This window comes from Paroedura picta, chromosome 3 (assembly GCF_049243985.1).
Source record: "Paroedura picta isolate Pp20150507F chromosome 3, Ppicta_v3.0, whole genome shotgun sequence".
Taxonomy (NCBI): Eukaryota; Metazoa; Chordata; class Lepidosauria; order Squamata; family Gekkonidae; genus Paroedura; species Paroedura picta.
Window position 1 is genome coordinate 46,189,895 of NC_135371.1, and position 22,297 is coordinate 46,212,191.

General features: G+C 40.4%; 1 protein-coding gene across 4 annotated transcripts in view; it reads right to left on the reverse strand.

The window, feature by feature from the left end:
• The window catches only part of CACNA2D3 (calcium voltage-gated channel auxiliary subunit alpha2delta 3), a 774,612-nt gene that overhangs the window by 255,583 nt on the left and 496,732 nt on the right, over window positions 1-22,297 (reverse strand). For all 4 annotated transcript variants that reach the window (XR_013229020.1, XM_077325515.1, XM_077325514.1 and 1 more), the window contains one exon: window positions 16,307-16,385. Coding sequence is in view for 3 of the 4 variants with exons in the window: in XM_077325515.1 (XP_077181630.1) it covers window positions 16,307-16,385 (79 nt within the window). In the remaining variant the exon portion in view is untranslated. The remainder of the gene's footprint in view (window positions 1-16,306; window positions 16,386-22,297) is intronic.

Genomic DNA, 22,297 nt, shown 5'->3' on the forward strand with positions numbered 1-22,297 from the left:
TAGCCATAAGGCATTACAATATAATAAAGATTTTTTTTTAATTTAAACATTTCAAATCATTAATAAAATAATAAATAAGGGAATGAGCAACACAGATAACAATTACTAATCACTAAGGGAACCATAAGAACATTTCTAGATCACATATATCCACCTAACCTACAGTTATTTCTTTTTATTTATTTATGTTTAGATTTCTAGACCGCCTCTCCCAGGAAACTGGCTCGTGACAGTTTACAGAAGGAAAAAAAAGTCCAATCCCATAAAATGTAAACAATAATAACAATTTAAAAACGAACCCTAACAACACACAGGATGTGGTTTCCAGGGTGACCCTCCCCATGCTCTGGGCATCAGTCTTGATGCCAATTAAGTTGGCAAATAAGTTAACAGATAGCTCCTGATACGATCTAACACCATGCACAGGAGTGGGGGGGGGAACAGGATGACCTGATCACATACCCTGAGGCTTTCCGCCCGCCCTCAACCAAAGGTCTGGTGGAAGAGCTCCATTTTGCAGGCCCTGCAGAACTCAGGGAGCTCCAACAGGGCCCACAGCTCATCCGGGAGCTCATTCCACCAGGTTGGAGCCAGGACCAAGAAGGCCCTGGCCATGGTCAAGGCCACGTGTGCCTTCCAAGGTCCCGGGACCATCAGCAGATTCATGCCCGCAGAGTGAAGTGCCCTATAGGGGACATAAGGAGGTAGATGGTCCTGTAGGTAAGTAGGGCCCAAGCCGTGTAAAGCCTGAAAGGTCAAAACCAATAACTTGAACCTATCTGGAAGCAAATTGGTAGTTGTTTCAGCTGTGGCTGAACATGGGCCCCCCAGGGTGACCTGGTAAGTACCCATGTAGCCACATTCTGCACCAATTGCAATTTCCGGGTAAAGGACAAGAGTAGGCCCATGTACAGCGAGTTACAGAAGTCTAACCTAAAAGTGACCATTGCATAGATCACCGTGCCCAGGTGTTCTGGGGACAAGTAGGGTGCTAGTAGCTCAGCGCAGATGGAAAAATGCTGTCCAGGCTACCTTAGTGATCTGAGCCTCCATAGATAGGGAGACATCAAAAATCACTCCCAAATCCCTGGCTTGCAGTACAGATATCAGTTGCGCCCCATCCAGGCAGGGTAGTTGCACTTCCTGGTCTTGCCCCTTCCTACCCAGCCACAGGACCTCTGTCTTGGAGGGGTTGAGTTTCAGGTGACTCTTCCTGATCCATCCAGTTACTGCTTCCAAACAGCTGGCAAATGTTTATGGTATTCCAGGTATTTTCATTCCAGGTAATGTTTATGGTATTCCAGTAATTTGCTCTCTTTGGCTCTTGTTTTCTTAGCTGCAAGGGCAAATTGTGACACTCTGATAGAGACAAATGAATTAGTATCTGATAGTAAGAACACACATTATTCCTGGTCGGATTTATCATTTAGTCCATCTAGTAGGCCAGCAAGAAATTTGGCTCTAAAAGCTGTATACAGTGTGCAAGTTAGAATGTAATATGGGAGGTAACCCTAGTCAGATTCTAAACTATGACTTTTATTGCATGAGGGATTTGATTCAGTGCTTGTCCAGTAGCAGGGCTAATTCCTGCTTCCTGATGACATCAGTGCCATTACAGGGCAGTCCCAGGGCTGGCGTGGCTCAGGCATTCAGTTGCCCCACAGCAAGGGAACATTAAAAAGTTGTTTCAGGCAGGGCTGCGGTGGGCAGAACCTCCCAGACCCAGAGCATTGCTGCAGTCTGGGATCGGGCAGTTTTGCTTGTTTTTCCTGGCCCCAGGAGGAAAAAGGAAAGAGAAAAAGCAGACAAGGTAGCCCAGGCTCACCTGTTCTCAGCTCCCAATTCCCCAGGGGAAAATAGCCCTGCCCTTTCCAAGGCTCTTGATGCAGATAGACATTAGGCAGGGCACAGGTGGGCAGGGATCGGTAGGAGAGCATACATGTGAGGCAAAGGCAGTTTTTGAAGAGTGTGTTGTCGCATCCAGCCAGGCCAATCTAGAGCAGAGCTGTGGCCCAGCATTGGGCATTTTTGTGAAAATCCGTGGCATACAGGTAGAAGCGGGCCAAATGCTACCCAATGTGGTTGTGGGAAGACTCAGGGCAACCAGCCCCGGACCAAAAACCAGGCACCTCAAAAGGTGATGACTGAAATAGTGATTAATTCCACTTGGAAAAGGTACCTCACAGCTCTAACTCTTGGGGACACTGTTGCCTAACTAATTGGGCCTCACTGCTTGATGAGTCCAAAGATATGTACCAAAAGTAAGCCTACTGTAGGTTGAGGGGATATTTAGGGAATATTTGGAGTAGAGAAGCAGGATATGCGGAGGAATTGCTATTTTTCAAATTGTTCCCTGCAGCTTTTCCTTCTGACGGTTTCCAAATGCTTGTCTTCCAAAATACACCTTTGTAATATCATGGGTAAACAGCAGGTAGGGCAATCATCAGATACACAACGGACAAAAGCACCTCATATTACTTTACATTCAAATCCATCTCCCAAGTTTATCCTTAGAAGAAGATACATGAAAGGCTTTTACTATACAGGCAGGTCTTCCCACAGGCTGAAGAAACTGAAGTAGTGTTGGAGGAGGTACACCTTTGCATTTGTATTAGTTATTCCTCAGTAATATGATACCTAACAATTGTACGACTATAACTTGTGAGCTACAAAGCCTGTTGTCCCCAGTGTGACTTTCCCCCAGATGCTACACAGTTGCTCTGAGGAATTTCCTCTACCTCTCTCCTCATTGTTACATTCAGTGCCAGCTACAAGATGCGTAATTAATAAAATAAACTAACATTAAATGAAAGGGGGCCTTAAAATCACCATAGCGATGTAGACTATTTTCTTAATGACTTGCCTAATACTGGCTCTTTTGTTTGTGGCTAACTAAAACATTAAGATCTGTCTTTGTTTTTACAGCTGGCAAGCTTTCAGTTCAAATGGACTGTTGAGGGAGAGGCAGTGGCTGAATGCTTTAACATTTGGCCTGCCGAACACTAGGAAAATGTTACTTGTTCATCTGAAGATCCTGGTAATATTTTAATCCTTCAGGCACAGTCTCCTACAGATGAAGAGAAAGATTGCTGTAAACTTTCCTAAGTCATTATGAGGCAGCTTTGAGGTCTTGACTGTTTTTAATGTATTTAAAATGGGTCGCGGCCTTGCCTCATTAAGTCCATGCTCCCTCAAGATAAAGTCTACTTATGTAACAGGCAGGGAAACAGGCTGATGTGGGAGTGGGAGGGGGGGGTCTAACACAGGGTGGTATAAGCTTCTGTAGTGATCCAGTTCTAGAGAAAGGATTTCAGTATCCATAAGCCAGTCAGCTGGAAATCTTTCAAACTCCCTCCATCTCTGCTGTGTTTCCAAGGGGAAAATCACCACAAGGAAAATTGATTTTCAGGGTAGTGACCTCGGAGAGACAGTTTGGCTTGCCCATCCGTGTAAGAATTAGACCGCAGTGCAGCCTTTCTGGTACTCTCTGCGCTGGCATTGACAAGTCTTGCTACTCTCTTGGGGCTATTATCCTTAACCCCCATCATACCCACAAAGCATTTGGCAGGACTGCAGCTGATAAAGGCCTAACTTCTGAGTTAAATGCTTGAGATTTTACTGTAGCAGCCAGAGATCGGTGCAATGAACAAGCCATGAAATAGCAGATGATTTTTAAAAGCCCTACATAGGTGTTAATGAAGTAAACAAGGAAGGATTCTGCTGACATGTTTATATAAATTGAAGTATTCTTTTTTTTTTAAGCAATAGAGGAAATAAGCTAGAGGGATGTAGCTGTAGCTTGATGAAATTTAACGTTCCTTACCTGAACTGGAGAAGAAAAAGAATGTTGAAATGTAAAAGAGAATTGGTTTTACTCTGCATTGGGATTCATTAAAGGATTATTACAGCAGTGTGGCAAGGAACCATGTTGTTCATCTGTCAAATATGATTCCTCTATGTGTGTGATCCTAAAATGTTGTGCGTATGAAGAAGCCACAGGAAAGTGTAGTGTAGACATCCATTGTCTCACAACTGTGAGGTAGATGATGAGGCAAATTGCTGCTGGCCTTGGCTACTACTTCCTTTATGTACCCAATCAGGTTTGTGGGATGGTGGGGAAGGAAAACTCTCCACTGCACAAGCCAGAAGAGTTGTTCTGGTCCCAAGCACTCCAACAGCTGAGGACTGAAGTCAGCTGGCCTGAACAAGGGAAGGAGGGAAAAGAGCTTCCTTTCTTTCTCAGACTCACCAGGTTCCTCTCCTCCTAGCAATGTTCTACCACTGCATCCTGGAATTAGACCTAGCTGCTCACAGGTGCACTTAAACCTCTCCACGACCGTTTATGCACTGGAGGTTTCATGCAGGGCTACAGGCTGGAGTTTTAGTCGTAGCAGGTTGCCCCACCTCTTCCTGCAACTACTCCTGATTTGTGCTCCTGAATGGGAGCTGGGGCAGTAAAATTCCCAGCGTGTAAATGGTCCACCTGAGCTATTGCTGGGACTGATGCAAGCTGGATGATCTGAGAGGGAGGGAAGAGCAAAGTCCTCCTCTCCCCAGGGCAACTACTGCTGCAACCAGGAGTCAGGAAAAATTCAATTGGCATGGGAGGGGAAAGAAAAGCTCTTCCTTTCTTGCCTGAACCTGCTGGTTGCCTATTATCCCAGCTGCTGCCCCTGCAGGTTGCAATGAGAGAACGTGATGTGTCCTAAGCAAGGGATTGAGAGCGTTCCCATATAAACCTATCAGTTTCCTCTCCCCCAATGGCTGCTCCCAAGAGCAAACCAGCTGGGAAAATAAAGAAAAGCCTTTCCTTTCCCATCCAAGATTGCAGGTAGAGCATAGGAACAAATCTAGTGGGCCTAGAAAGGGGATGGGATGCGAAGAGAAAAAAGAAGCGGGGTGAATGGATGAGGAGAGGAGAGGAGAAGAACGTGCAATGCAGCCTACGTCTGAACAGTCCCTTCCTTCTTCTCTTCTCCATCTCCGCCTTTCCCTCATGCCCCTTCTCTTGTGTTTTGTAATGGCATTTCCCTGTGTGTGTGTGTGTGTTACATCTATTAACAGCCCTACACTGACATAGAAACAGTAACCCTTTCCTGAGGAGAGGAGGGAGAGGGAAGACAAAAGGGAAACCAGAGTTCTAAAAGAGAACTACAGCCAGGAACAGACCTGTGGGTGCTATGAGAACACCAGTGGGGAGTGAAGAAGCTGGAGGAATGTCCTGTTACTAGAGGCTACAGTTGCCAACCTCCAGCTGGGAGCAGGCGCATTCCTGAAATTACAACTGATCTATAGATTACTAAAATCAGTTCCCGTGGGGTCTATGGCAATATACCCTGTCTTCCCCAGGCTCTACCCAAAATATCTCAACCTAGAATAGGAAGCCCTAGGGACTTTATTTTCTGCATTAGGAGACCCCTGGGGGAAATGATGGTCAGCTGCACATTCCTCCTTCTTACCAGCAAGCACAAAACACCTCACCAGCATGATGTAAAGGTTAAGTGTGGCAGATTCTAATCTGGAGAATCAGGTTTGATTCTCCACTCCTCCACATGTAGCCAGCTGCGTGACCTTGGGCCAGTCACAGTTCTTTTAGAGCTGTTCTCACAGAGCAGTTCTGTTACACATCTCTCAGCCCCACCTATCTGTTGTGGGGAAAGGAGGGGAAACGTGTTTGTAAGCTGCTTTGGGATTCCTTTGGGTAGTGAAAAGTAGAATATAAAAAAAACAGTTCATCCAATTGTTACTTCTCCCTTGAAGCTGCCCTGTTTACTTACCTGTTATTGCTATTTACAGGTCCCAACAGTGGTTGGAATTCATTAGGATTGATAATAAAAATGAAATGCCTTTAGCATTTGCCTCAAATCTTATTGCACTACTGTACTGGTACTGCTTGAGCCTATTGTGGCGCAGGGTGGTAAGGCAGCCAACATGCTGTCTGAAGTTCTGACCATGAGACTGGGAGTTCAATCCCAGCAGCCTTCCATCCTTCCGAAGTCGGTAAAATGAGTACCCAGCTTGCTTGCTGGGGGGGGGGGTAAAGCAGTAATGACTGGAGAAGGGAATGGCAAACCACCCTGTATTCAGTCTGCCAAGAAAATGCTAGAGGGCGTCACCCCAAGGGTCAGACATGACTCGGTGCTTGCACAGGGGATACCTTTACAGTTGCTTTTTTTTTCACTCACCTCCACTTTCCCTGAGTATTTTTTTAAATATCCTTTTTATCTCCTGCACTTGTTTCCTCTATCATTTTCCCCACCTACACATATTGTATTGCTTCCCCTCTTTCTCATCCCTCCCCCACTTTCCCTATATGTATTTTTTTTATTATCTTCTGTTCTGCACTTGGGTTCCTCAGTGTGTGTTTATGTATGTGTGAGAAATAGTTTCCCCTTTACAAATCCATACCTGCACCCGCAATTCCCCATTTCAGTGAGCTTTATTCCTCATCTTATATCCCCACTTTGACGAATAAAAGAGTAATATTCTAAAAACAGAGTACGGTTTGCTAGGGATGCTAACCCTGGGCCGAGAAATTTCTGGAGATTTGAGGTTTGGAGAGGGAAGGGACCTCAGCAGGGTATAATACCGTAGACCAGAGGTCCCCAACCTTTCTGAGCTGGCAGGCACCTCTGGAATTCTGATATAGCATGGCAGGTACCACAACAAAATGGCTGCCACAGAAAGCAGAGCACAAATGACTTCCATAGCTAACTTCTGTCATATAGTGAAGATCTTTGTATTATAGTGGCAGAGGCTGCCAAAGCAACATTTTGAAAGTTCTGTACAGAGAAGCAAATTTCCAGTGGCTAATCAGCAGTTCTACATCAGAAGCCTTGCTAGGCAGAAGTCTCACTTTGCTCCTCCAAATTTCTAAAAGCATTTTGCAGGTGGCAAGAAATATGTCTGCACCATGACATCCACAAGAATCACACTGGGGACACCCACCAGAGAGTCCACCCTCCAAAGCAGCCATTTCCTCCAGGGAAACTAATCTCTGTAGTCTGGACATCAGTTGTAATGCCAAGACATCTCCAAGCCCCTCCTGGCGGTTAGCTACTGTCCTTAATTCTGGCTAAACAGGATTGGGCTGCACAGGTAAAATGCTTAATGCAATTAATTGGAGCTTCTATTGAAGTTATCAGATCTTTCCAAATTAAATGTATTTTTATAATTCAGGTAGAAGTTGACAATATCACTACATCAGATTCTGTTCACTTTTGAAAAACAATTTATTTCAACCAAAATCTGGCCTGGATTTCTTTGTTAATGTATACATGAGCAAGATCCTCTCACCAGACTTTCAGTGCTAATTGTTATTGTTTTATGTAAGAGTGCATGTTAAAAATGGCTCTTTAAAATATAAATGGAATAGCCAAAGGGAGGGGGGACATAACATTTTCCCCTTTCCCTCTTGCATAAGTGTATTAAATGCCTGCAAAATGAAGATACGTACTGCAAGGAGTGTTTCATAGCTCAATATGCATTTGGTGTTTATGAAAGGAAATATTGTTAAACAATCTGCTCATTTTGAAATGTAAGGTTACTGTCAGAACTGCTACTAGAATACATGCCTAAGGCAATCACTTGTATTTGTCTCTACCTCCTACAGCAGCCATGTTGTGGTGGGCCCTGTATCCTTTAGCAGCATCAAAAAGGCTGGTGATGGTCTAGTTAAACACAGGCTTGTCAATGTTGTGAATGAATCCAACTTGTTTTCTACAAGCTCTGCCTGTATCTGGCTTGAATGCTTTTATAGTTTGATTAAAGTCCGGTTTGATGTGGTATCCAAATGCAGATGGCTTGAAAATTGGAGATTGTTTCTTATCGTAAATCAGAATTGTAAAATCCCAGTTTAAAATGACCTTGTAACTTCTGAATACAGTCAGTGTACTAAAAATACTAAACTGGTCTACTTTGGGGGGTTGAAATAATAACTACGTAAACAGTTAGTTAACAATTATCTGACATAGTTACAGAGCAAAGAAAGAAAATTTGGAGGAACATCTTGCCAGCTGCATAATATCTAGCTGAGCATCTGTGTCATTTCTGTGGGCAGGTACAAAAGATGAGGTGTGGTCAGAGCTGTAAAATGCTATAATCTCACCTGCTCCCTTCCCCCCCCCCCACACACACTTTTTCTTGTTATTTTTGTTGAGTAGCCCCTATGTTTCTTATTTGTCTAAGGCTGCCCCACCCAGTTGCGTATATGTATGTGTATGTGTATATGTATAAAAACTGGCCCAACCCAAGGCACTGAGACAAAATGACCTTATTATATTCAACTTCTGAAATGACACACAAGAGGATTTAAAAAAGATCAAAGTAAACAAAATGTGTTATTTAACTTGGAGGAGAAAAAGTCAGGTGGAATCAGGGGAAGGATGTATGAGGTGAACCAATAATAAAACGGACATAAGTTTGTAATCACACTAGCTCCAAATAATTTGTTGCCAATAAGTAAGTGTTTCTGCTAGTCAAAAAATAAAATAAAATAAATAAAAACTTTGAGGAAAGAAGATTTTTTTCAGTTTCTGCTTAAGCACTCAAACATACATTTCTGAGCTTCAATGACACTTGACGTCTAGAAGGTAGAGTTAGCGTGACAAAAACATACATAAAATGGCTGTGCTTATGCTTTATAATTCACTTCCTTTCTGAACAGAAATCAAATTCTCATGAGCGTCACAGTCTGAGTTTCTGCTGAGGCTCAAGAAATGCTTATCAGTAGAGAGCAGCATAGAAGAAGAACGCTTTCCCATTTGCTTCATGCATTCTGAGTTGCAATTCTTATAATGGCCATTGTATTCAGAGCAGGTTATGTGACTAATATAGATTCAAATATATCTAACTAACCAAAGAATGAAGAATCATAGTGTTTTATGCCAAATGAACTGACCACAGGTTACCATATAGTAGACATTTTAATCATTTACATGATAAAAGCAATGCCCTGCAGCACCATCTTCACACCTCTACTCTACCCCCATAGTAGCTAAAGAACTACATATGACATGTGGGTTGAATTGGAGATTAACAAGTAAATGACCATGTGGTTGTATTGTAAATCAAAAGTATTCAGGCACATATTCAGCCTGTACTAAGGCACCTGCACTGGTTGCCAGTTGCATCCTGAATCAAGTTCAAGGTTCTGATGCTAACCATCAAGGCCTTCTGCAGTCTGGGCCCATATATCTGAGGCATTGCTTATCACCTTATGCCCCTTGCAGGGCTTTTATCAGAACTTTCACAATTTCACAGGGTCTGCAAGATGGAGCTCTTCCACGAGGCATTTGGTCAAGGCCAGGACAGCTAAGACCAAGGGCAGTTAAGACCAAGGGCTCCTCCTCAGCTTAGTGGGGACAGCAGGCTATTCCCCTATCAAGATCCCCGAGGCACTTGGTGGGTAGTTGTTGAGCAGGAAGGAGAAGGTGAGATTTTAGGGTTCAGCATCTGGGAGGATTAGGGTTTTAGGTTGGGAATTGTTTTACTGTTTTATCGTGGGGTTTTATTCTTTGTAACCTGCCGCGAGCCAGCTTGCTGGGAGTGGCAAGTAAGAAATATTATAATAATTATTATTATAAAATGCTTTGTTTTAGAAAGCTTGCATGCTCTCTGCCTTTTGGATCACTGCTTTTTCTGTAAGGAGTCTATTCCTCACCTAATGAATAAAAGATCTTTTGGTTTCTTACCCTTGCTGTTTTATTTAATTGGAGTGCTGGACATCAAGTTATTGAACCTGTGACTAAAACTTTCATCAACAGTAGGAACGCACATCCAAGCCCCCCAAATCCTTCTATATACACAGATCAGAATTATTCCTCTTTTATGAGCTAGCTCCCTTTCTACTAAGCAGGGAATATTTCTCTTTATTAGAAGCAATTTCGCTTTTTGACTTGGAGATCCTCATTTATTCACCCACTCCTTCAGTCACTTTCCTCATCCTCAGTCAGTACTTAACTGTCTCTTATTAAACTGTCAATGTTTATTATTACAAAAATTACCCTGGCACATCTGAGACAAGATACTAAAGAAATGGCATAGGGAAATAGACCAATTTTTCAAGCTAAAAAGCCAAGCTCTGCCAATGTTTTAAGATATCAATCACCAAAATGTGGAGGCTGGGGAATCCCAAATATTTCATTATATTATGAATCATAACAATTAAGATATCATTCCCTTTCTATCCCTTTCTAAGGAATTAAATATACTAAATATTGATACTTATAACTTAGCAGAATTAGGGGGTCATCAGGTTTCATTTTCTAAAAATTTGTAGAGAACTATTACTTTGAGTTCGATGTTCACCTTACATAGCCAAATATTGATCTGGAATAAATGGAGGAAAAAATTGTACCCCTTATACCTATTTTTTATCAGCCTAACTTTCAATAATTCAAAAAGTATGATATGGGTTTTAAAGGATACCCCGGTAAACAATTACCGTATTTGCCGGCGTATAAGATGACTGGGCGTGTAAGACGACCCCCCAACATTTCCACTCAAAATATAGAGATTGTTACATTACATTACAGTACTATGGGCCACTATGGGCAGCTATGTCTATCCCAACTGAAGTGCACCCGGCGTATAAGACGACCCCCCCTCACTTGGAGGCATGTTTTTCAGGGAGGAAAAGTAGTCTTATACGCCAGCAAATACTGTATATTGTAAAAATATTATGAAATCATTAGAAGCAGATGGAGAAGGAGCTCTATTAGATACAGAATTCCCCCCCCCTACTGGGTATAAATGGTTTCTGAAATACTAATTACATTCTTTAAAAAAAAATAAAAAACAGATGAATAGATCTTTGACAGAATTTGAACAATTAGTTGAAAAAACAGAAACCATAAAAGGGAAATTAATATCAAGATTATATTATTAGATAAGAAGCTGCCAAATTCACGATCCATTAAGGAAATATTGGAATCAAAACTTCAAATAAAAATAAGAGAATTGGTATAAAATATTTAAGAAGGTTCCCTTTAATTCAATATCCAGGAATATTCAAGAACATGGCTTAAAAGTAATTCAGAAATGGTACTTTATGCCAATTAGATTATCATATCTAACTGGTTATCAAAACAAAAACTGTTGGAGAGGATGTGGCCAATTGGGGACCTATATTCATATGTTGTGGGATTGTCCTGTTATTAAAGAATTCTTGGGGGAAATCTTTAAAGGACTGGAAGAAATCATAAAAAGTTAGGATAGAACCATCAGCTTCATTAGCTTTCCTCAATTTATTTTTTAATCATAATGTGTGCTTTAAACCAAAAACTTTGGTTAATTTTATGATTGTAGCTGCCAATTGGGAAACAATTGGGAAACAATTGGGACAGCAATGTTTGGGAGTTAATTATGTAAATATATTACTTTGTGTATTTAGTTAATCATATTGTGTTTTTGTTGTTGCATGTTGCTGGGTATTTTTCCCACACAGTATTCGTGTTGGCACTGCTTTTTTCCCCTTTTCTTTGTCTAATAAAAATATATTTTTTTAAATTAAGAAACCTCTCTCCTAGAATTGTCATTTACTGTGAATTATTTCTTAATTGACTCTCTTCACAGAATTCTGATGGAACAGCCCATCATTCACAGGTTCTCAGATTCTGGAACCTTGACAGTCCATTACAGGTGCATTCAGAACTGGGATGCTGCTGTTTTGTTGGTTTTCTTGCTTTACTGAAATTGTATTTTGCTAAAATTGTTGTTTATTAAAATTGTTTTTAAGCCTCTTTGTATCCGCACTGGTGAGGAAAGTGGGGTAATCAATTGCCTAAATAAGTAACCTGTTTAAAAAAATTGTCCTACATTCCTTTACTCCCTGGTTCAGAAATTTTATATTGGGGAGGGGGGGACTTTAAAATATATATTTTTTAAAAAATTGTTTTTCACTGAGTGCTACACCCCAGTTCCTCTTTCTGTATGCCCAGCTATTTACTGTCATGCCTGGTGGCACTACAGTTTTATCTGTCTTCACATTTTGTTCTAACATTTTCTCACTTTTGCATGTGTGCATACCATATGACATACTAATGATTCATTTGAAGAACATCCATTTAGTCATGGATTATTTCTTTAACCACTGTCTGTGCCCATCTGATGGAAATTACTGAGTTTAAAGTCTTGTCTTAATCAGCTAATGTTGCACTAGGATTTAGCCTTAGTCATCATATAAGAATCCTTTGAAGCATGTTTTAAAAGACAATTTAGTCAACAGCAAAGAATTTCAGCTTTTCAGACAGTATATTACCCATGTTTCAAAAGATCTAAGGATCTCAGAATGAGCCCGAGGAAGTAGGTTACTTTCCTGCTAGTTAATCTGGTATATTATAGCCCAATTTCTACTGATGAAAAGGTAAAGACTGTGTGAGTTTCCAAGACCAAATGACATATCTAGAACAGTTTCCTTAAGATGCTGCACAATATTGTCAAGGATGGTAAGAAAATTCTTCTGTCAGATCCAATGGACTAATTAGTTAGCACCGTTTCATTTCCAGGAAGTCCTAGAAGACGTAGATGGCTGTAACAAAGGAAGTTGACTCCATTTTTTGATGTGCTATCCCTACCTCTCATGGCCAGTATGGTGTAATGGTGAGACCATACTGATTGAACCATGACCCTTATAGGTTGAACTTGCCATTACCTTTCAGCCTAACCTAGCTCACAGGACAGAAATTGGGATAAAATGAAGGAAAAAAAATACTCTGGCCACTTAAACAAAAAAGATAAAAAATTATTCTGCTATATATCTGCTATTAAGCATTTTTGACCCTGGGCCCAACTTGGTGGAATGAGCTCCTGGAAGAGCTGAAGGCCATGTCGGAGTTGTCAGCTTTCCGCAGGGCCTGCAAGACAGAGCTCTTCTGGCAGGCGTATGGTTGAGGCCAGGATGAGGTTACTATCAGGGGATCTATCAGGGGAGGGACTACTCATCAAGTTTGCAGATGACACCAAATTGGGAGGACTGGCAAATACTCCGGAACATAGAGACACAGTTCAACGAGATCTGAACACAATGGAAAAATGGGCAAATGAGAACAAGATGCAATTTAATAAAGATAAGTGTAAAGTTCTGCATCTGGGTCAGAAAAATGAAAAGCATGCCTACTGGATGGGGGATACACTTCTAGGTAGCACTGTGTGTGAACGAGACCTTGGGGTACTTGTGGATTGTAAACTAAACATGAGCAGGCAATGTGATGCAGCGGTAAAAAAGGCAAATGCCATTTTGGGCTGTATCAACAGGGGCATCACATCAAAATCACAAGATGTCATAGTCCCATTGTATACGGCACTGGTCAGACCACACCTGGAGTACTGTGTGCAGTTCTGGAGGCCTCATTTCAAGAAGGACGTAGATAAAATTGAAAGGGTACAGAGGAGAGCGACGAAGATGATCTGGGGCCAAGGGACCAAGCCCTATGAAGATAGGTTGAGGGACTTGGGAATGTTCAGCCTGGAGAACAGGAGGTTGAGAGGGACATGATAGCCCTCTTTAAGTATTTGAAAGGTTGTCACTTGGAGGAGGGCAGGATGCTGTTTCTGTTGGCTGCAGAGGAGAGGACATGCAGAAATGGGTTTAAACTTCAAGTACAACGATATAGGCTAGATATCAGGAAAAAGTTTTTCACAGTCAGAGTAGTTCAGCAGGGGAATAGGCTGCCTAAGGAGGTGGTGAGCTCCCCCTCACTGGAAGTCTTCAAGCAAAGGTTGGATACACACTTTTCTTGGATGCTTTAGGATGCTTAGGGCTAATCCTGCATTGAGCAGGGGGTTGGACTAGATGGCCTGTATGGCCCCTTCCAACTCTATGATTCTATGATTCTATGATCCTTTAGTGTTGGTGAGAGCAGGACCCTCGATCCTAATGAAAGTGCTCCATAAGCTGGACAGGAGGTGGGGAGTTAGAGCTCTAATGTATTGCCATTTTTAATGTGTTATGGGGATTTTTAGGGGTTATATTGTTTTTACTGTTTTACTTTGAACCACCGCGACTCTCCTTGAGAGTGGCAGTATACAAGTCCAAAAATAAAATAATAAATAAAGTAAATAAAAATTCCTATTTCAATTTTGTTACTTCTTTGTGCTAATTAAATCTACAAATCTTTTTACTGTGTCATTTTCGTTTTCCATGTGAAGCTTTTCCTGTGAAATATTATTTTTCAACATTTGTTTTGTGTAAATTCATATATATCACACATACTGTACATAGAGTATAATTTGCATGTGCAAGTAAAAAAATGTATAAATAGTATAAAATAGACAAATTAATTTCTTTCCATTTCTGACTGCTGTCATTGCAATGAAAATAAATCCAAATTGTTTATAATGACAACAATCAGAAATAAAAAATACATTTAAAAGATATTCCCATCTACCTTTAAAAATAACTGAAGCACAAATATTGCCATAAGAAAAAGAGGGATCAGAAATAGAATACTTTGCTAGGGCAAGCAGCTAAATTCTTTCCTGCCACTCTGCCCCCAAAAAATCAGCCTCCCAATATTTAACTTTTTCCCTCTTTCATGATATACCACTTTTACTTCTGTATTTATTACATCCCACCACTACATTATTCCATGCTGAACAGTAGAATATACTGATTATATTATAATCAATTTTTGCAATATGTGAAGTGGCTAAATACCTATTAAATTGTCAGTTAAAATGTCAATTAAATAATTATTTCTTGATTAAATAGAACAATATTAGTACCCAGCTTTAAATTATTTTAAATGGTATACGTAAGTGAACAGTATCAGCCTTTCTTAAAAAACTACAGCAAGAGGCTCAGGAGAGTCTCATTGGCTAAGAACCACTGAACATATTGCATGAGGATATGCCATAAAAGATGAGGTTCTCTGTTAGGCATAAAAACCAAACCTCAGGACCTGGAACTACTCCCTGAAGTCCTTTGTAGGCAAAGAGGTTGCTGCAGAACTGGCAACAAATCCCCCACCTTTTGTATGTCCAATTAAAAAGGGAGGCACAATACTCTGTGCTAGTTCTGAGAATAAGAAACTACAGTAGGTTGCAAAGGCATATATCGTCGTATGTTTTTCTGAGAAAAAAATCAACCAACAAGGATTCTCATCCCTTATGTGGAACATCTACATAAGGGGCGAGAATCCTTGTCTCCTACCCACTCCTTCCTCCCCTCCATCTCTTATCCATATAATACAATACCTTTATTGGCATAAAGCAGATTAGGAGGATATACAAAGATAGTCAAGATACATCGGACAGTTTAAGTTTAAAAACTGAGGACAGAAATTTAGCCATAATAAAAGTGACGCCGGCATCCTTATCACTCAGTAAAAATTGGCAAACCAAGTCTCTTGAATGGTTTCTCCATTTTGGTATAAGAGGTATGATATGCCTTCTCTGTTGAGTGAACAAAGGGCAATCCAGTATGATATGTTGGATGGTGTCAGGAGAACTTGATTCACAGGTGCATAGTCTGTTTTCAAAGGGGATCTTGGCAAATCTCCCTTGTAATACTTTGGATGGAAAGGCGTTAAGCCGAGCAAGCGAAAACGCTCTGCGATAGAGGGGATTTGTCAAGTTATCCCTTTTCCCTACCTGAGTGCATGGCTCCTGGGTGTGGCGGCTGATGCAGCCTCGGTGGCTGGGGCCCACACAGAGGTGCGCTTTCCGCCACAGCCTCCACCAGTCTCCTGAGGCTTCTCCCCATCTCCAGAGCGTGGGAGCAGCCTCAGAAAATGGGCAGCATCGTTGTCAGCCCAGCAAGCCCCAGCGCCGAGTTGCACTTGCTGCTGCCACTGCCGCCAGTCTCCTGAGGCCTCTCCTGCACTCCGGAGCATGGGAGCGGCCTTGGAAGACTCAGTGCTAGGCTTCATTGCTCTGGTGCTGCCACCGCCACTGCTATAGGCCACCTACTGGTGTGCTCCCTAAGGCAGAATAATGGAAGTCATGTCCGTCTACATTTCTGTTTGTGGGAGTGAGCCAGTAGATGTTCCACATCAAAAATATCATGGCCTGATTAATTCTGGCATGAATAAGTTATCCTGACCACCATTACTCAGCCCTATCACCCACCCACATACAAACAGAGAGAAAGAGAGAAAGACTTCCTTTGGTTAAGTATAAATTCTACAGAGATTTCCAAGCCTAACTAGATATCCAGGGGAACATGATTGTCCTTAGTAATAAGAATTTATAGACATGTGTTTTAAATGTACCAATCTAGAGCTAAAATCAGAGCACTGAGAGCAGAGATCCAGAGATCAGCAGGGGTAGATTAAATATATATGTTATGTACAGAAATCAAACCAACCTTTGTTGGCACATGCCATCCACTTGAGGTTATCAGCAAAGGCAGCTTCTCTTCCTATTAAGTAAGTGAAAATGCGAACCTGAAAATACAGTGGAGAGTTACTGTCAATATCTTATCAATGTGCAATAAAAGACAATATTGCAAGCAAATAAAGAAAAAATATAAACAATAAATATGATCACTATTTTTATTGCTTATTTACACTATTTACAGCCTATCTTTCTCATGTGACTCAAGGTGGATTCACAGTGTAAGTTAATGCAACAAAAAGGATGGGGGACAACTAATAGGCAGTGTAATACACTGAAGAAATTTGAAACAAAGCTGAAACTAATCATACACATTAACACAACATATTATTTGATGCATAAATCATATCACACAATCTATGTTTTATTTGAAAAAAATGCCAGTACTCATAAAAAATAAGGTTGTGCCAATTTCCACCCATTCCCTCTTCCCTCTGCAGATGATCACTGAATGTTCTTGAGGGCCCACTCTTTCTCTGGCTGGTTCTGACAGCAAAATCCACATTTTAATACCAGTCAAAAATCAGTATCGATGTGTACCATCACAATGAAAGCCCTGAGCAGGATGATACATACAGCAACAGATAGTATATACGATACGCAGTAGTATAGAGCACAGTCCCTTTCCCTTTCTTAAACCATAATTCTGTATCATTCTATGATAGTAAAGCCCTATTACCTGCGTGTGTCATGTTACAAATTATAAGGTGCCAGGAATTTCAAAATACACACTATTACTGAACTCATTCCACTTGAATTCAGTGGAATTTTCTTCCGGCTAAATGAATTTAGATTTGTGGTCTAGTTTTATACGAACACCAAAACTTCTGTGTTGAAGAGGTTCTTTGACTCTTTTTCTTAACAAAGACAAAAAAGAAACCTTGGCATTTTGACAGACTCATGAGTGAGTGTAAATGAGAAATTAAAACCACTGAGGTCCAACACAAAGTTGCATAATACAAAGGTCTATCGTCCAGTTCAGATTTAGTAGATTTTCTTTAGTCTGAGGCTTGCATTGAATTACTGAACAAATTATTACTACAGATGTGGAGACATGAGACAAAATATTGGCAAAGTTGTTTGTCTCCAAGATGTGTGAGCTTATGTATTAATATAAGTCTTCCCACAATAAAATAATAAATATAGCTCTTCCAAATAATTTACTACCCCCACTATCTTGGAAAGAAAACACATATCTCTCTCCAATTCATTCATGAATTTGACAGCTAAAACATGTTGGATCCTTGCATAAGACTGAAGTCTATAAAAACTCAAAAAGGTGAACCTACAAAGTCAAGCAAAGGAACTGTGCAAATCACACATTTAAATAAAAATGTGTTCGTAGGTCACAGAAAAGTGAAGAGAAATATCATTATAACGTGAAGATGACAACAAAAAGGAAGATAGATACACACACACACACACACACACAATGGGACTATTTGTAGCTCCCACAGTGAACAAAACTTTACATATATTTAATTTTCTTTAGGGTATCAGTGTTAGCAATCTTTTGAAACAGACAAACTATAAAAGCAGCTTGTTCAGTGGTTTGGCAAGAACACTGGTACCCCCTCCCCTATTTAAGAACAGGCTCTTTCCTACTTAATCCAGAATGAAAGAATAACAGTTGTATTTACCATTCCCATACACTTGCCATTCCAAATAAATGGACACATGTTCCCTCTGATACCACATCCAGCATTTTGCCCTCACAGAAATCTTCATTTATATATAGGGTAGTTTTCATGTTCTCATTTTAAATTAGCACACTGTACTGAAGAAATAATCTTCCAGTATTTTCCATTTACAATCTTCTATTTCATGGTTAAATTTATGGGGAATTACTCCAGACTAAACTCATTTTGAGATTAAACTGGAGTCACTCATCACAGGATCACACTGTTAATCAGTTAATTTACACTCACACTTGACCCCAAAGTTTATTGTTATCAATTGCCAAAGGAAGGGTTCTCTTTCACTATTTTTCTTCACATGTGGCTCAGACTTTCTTCATTCATTTTACTCCTCTGCCAGTTGAATGTGGCAAAATAGCTGCATACAGAATTCAAGTGTCTGAAGATGATCTTGGATAATGGAAGAGAACCAATAAAGAGATCCGAATTCAATTTTACATAGTAAACTTGTGTGAATGAAGTCAAATTAAATATACTACCAGGACAAAACATGTATAGTTAGAGGAGCCCATTTAAATGAAATCTCAAGTTTATGAGAAAAGAACCTAAAGCTGGGTGTGGTATCTGGAAATTACAGTTTGGAACAGATCAAATTAACTCCCACCAAGTTAAGGAGGAGCAATTTATCCGCAGTCTCTTCCATTCCCTCCCAAGAATTAATTACACTCACTCATTTATGGAACCACAGCTAACGAAATCGTTAATGCTTAATTAAATTATTTATATAATGTGAAGTGATGCACTAAAGATCCCACAACCTTTGGCCCTAAAACCAATAAAGAGATTAGAGTCAATTCCTGATTCTGCTATGTGTCTCAAAATGGCCACCACCCAATATGTCTGTTCTCTACAGAAGAAATATACAGCAGATTTCTTACAAAATGGCTTCCTTTTCTTTATTCCAGCTGCTTACCTATCACTGCTATAGCCATAGTAAACAAAAGGTTTAATCGCTAAATAAACTGGAGATATATATCCAAGAATGCTGCATAAATCACTGTCAGTGTTTATCACTGAGGGAAAAAATGTGCACAAATATACTACTGAATCTATCAGAAAAATTTATATCTAGTAGTCTCTTTTTACTCTCCAAATAATCCAACCATCACCATGTTCAAATACAAAGAGCATGGCCTTAGCGACAGCAAGGTCATGGACCATCAAATGTGGCAAAGGGTTAAAGAAAACTTCTTTAAACATGGAAGTACTAAACATTCAACAACTCCATTGCATTTTGATATGAAAAATGACAGCCTTTTTAGCCATTTGATGAATTTACTTTATTTTACTGGTTGTACAGAGTGCTTTTGTAAGTGTGAACACAGCTTAATGGGGAAACAACCATGTTTAGGTGGAGACTGGACATTATCTGGAAAATCAATTGCATGGATTGGATTCAACCAGCTTTTCACTGGTGAAAAAGAGAGAGAGGCATCCCCTTTGACTACCCAAAAAGCATAGGATCTGCATGGAGAAAAATCATGTGGCATAGGACCCATAATAAATGTTGGCAGAGTTTAAATATGCAAAGTAGTAAAGCATCAGCTGCTTAAAGAATAAACAGCTTTATTGAGGATAGAAACAACTTTGTAAAGAAAGAGAGGAAAGAGAATGTTTTAGCAAACTAGCTGTCCCCCCACTGTGTCCCTCAAAGGAGCTTACTGTTAAGAGTTTTGGACTTGGCTTAGTATTGAGTCCCACAAGAAAAACAGCTGTGGAGTAATAGAGCATTTTTAAAGTGCTGTATATACTCGCATATAAGCCGACTCACATATAAGCCGAGGCACATAATTTGACCAAAAATCTGGGCAAACCTATTGACTCACATATAAGCCGAGAGTAGGAAATGCAGCAGCTACTGCTAAATTTAGATTAATTGAGGCATCATTAGGTTAAATGTTTTTGAATATTTATTTCCAAGAAAAACAGTAAACTAGCTCTGTCAGTGCAAAAGATGGTCAACAAGAGCATCCAGCCTCCCCCCCCCCCAACAAATACAGAAAAGTCAAGAAGATAAATAGCTGCTGGGTTTTGTATCCCGCTTTTCATGAACCAAAGGAGCCTCAAAACGGCTTACAATCACCTTCCCTTCATCTCTTGATGCCAGACACCCTGAGAGAGTTCTGACAGAACTGCTCTATGAGAACAGCTCTTGCAGGAGAACCAAACAGGCCAGCAAACCAGAACAGAACAACAGTACCCGAAGTTGGCAACCTACTACAACAAGTACAACAGCTACCAAACTTGGCTGGCTACATTCCACAGCCAGAGAAGGCTGTTATTTCAATTACCTGCGTATAAGCCGAGGAGGGCTTTTTCAATGTGAAAAGGAGTGATGAAAAACCCGGCTTATACACGAGTATATATGGTATACAGTTATTAGGTATGCTTGTGAATGAAACACAGATCCAAACTCACAGCCCTTTGAGGTTTAAATGAGAGAATCTTTACTGTAAAGATTTACAAATATGTATCATATTCATCTACTTCCATCTCCTTACTGATTAAGAGTACAAAGAATAGTTCCAAAAACAGCATGTTACAAGCCTCCATGGCTGGGCTGCAAACAGTCTACATACCCACACATCAGCAGATGGAGAGAATTGCTCCTTGTTTCCACAAAGCGCACACTGGTCTGCAGAGCCCTACCTTAAACAAAGAAATCCCTAGAACACATGGCTCACAATTCCCTGCAACCTCTCCAATGACTACTTGATGTCACTAGAGAGAATACAGGTTAAACAGCTTAACAACAGCCCTTCAAGTCTGACTTCACCAAGTTATTTGCTTATTGCAATTGCAGAATGTATACTCCAGCACCCAAAACTTGTTGAAGATCCTGACCCTAAAGAAGTAAAGTGGAACTCAGCCAGAGCCAGTGTATTTTCAGCCCTGGCACTGGCCTTCTGGAATGCTCTCCCAGAGGAGATCAGTTCCACAGGCCCTACAAGATGGAGTTGAGGCCCAAAATCCACCAATAAACTGGCTTCCCTATGGATCTATATATACATCCACAATGGCAAAACTACTTTTAAACATCTGGCTTAGCACTTTCCCCCCCTCCCCCAACTGTCAAAGCATAGGGCAGTACCACAGCCAAAAGCAAAATTAATAAGCAATTAATCACACTGTGTCCAGTGCTTTTGGTTCATCCCAAACTGCCATCTATCCCGTCTGCTTTCCACATGCAGTACATAACACATTGTTACTAAGACATGGAGCTCAGGTGCTTGGGAAGGAAGCCAAAATAAAATATTTTAATTTTTTGCTTTAAGCTTATCATGCTTAAATGACCTACGCCTTAGAGAGATTATCCTCTGTGGGAGAGGAAGTATGTTTAGACCGAAACATTTGTTTTCAGTTGTGAAGGCTGCTTTATGTAACTTTGAAATATTGGACCGCAAGCAAATATTGTCTGAAAAGCCAGAGGTTTTCTGGCTGTCTTTCAGGCCCATAGTTGTTACTTTAGCAAATTCTATAAATGTACACTGAACCACCCTTTCTGGCATCTAGAACTTCAATATTAGAAGAAGTGAAAATCTTTTTTTTTTAATTAATGTTTGCTCTACTTTTTCCATTTAACCTCCTCTTCCCATGTCATTTTTATTATTGCAGATCATCTTTTATTGCATGAAAGATTTATTTACATGGTCTTCTTTCTAAATCCCACCTATGACATTTCTACTAACTTGCTACCCTCAGATGTTTGAAGGGTTCAGGCTTAAATCAAATTTATAAATTAGGTGTCTGGCTCCTACAACTGGGAATATATTCTGAAAAAGAGCCAGACCAGACACATCTTCAACAAACTGAGGAACATAGAAATTGTTTATTTTTCATCCTACGCGTTCTTCAAAGACCTCAGAACCTATGGCTGGATGTAGAGTTGGATACTATCGCTACTATTAATCACAGTACAAGCCACAGTTAAGTCAATTTCATCACTATTCTCTTGCCTCATTGCTTATAAGATAACAAGCAACGTTGAAGTCCTCCTATAGAAGTTCTCCAGAGAGCAGGACACATCTGTTCTGCTATGTAGCTCACTGGGTGTCCCCGAGCTTGTCACTCTGTGGCTAACCTATCTTAGAGTAGTTTTGACAAAACGGAAGGGGAAAATAATATATATTTTCCTAATCAACTTGGAAGAAGGGTAAATTTAAAGGAAATGAGTTTGGGAAAAATAGAAAGTTTTGGGGCTATGAAGTGATTGGAATTTTCAACCAGAGCTGATAACCCTAAACCAATGGGTTGCTTATGAAGAA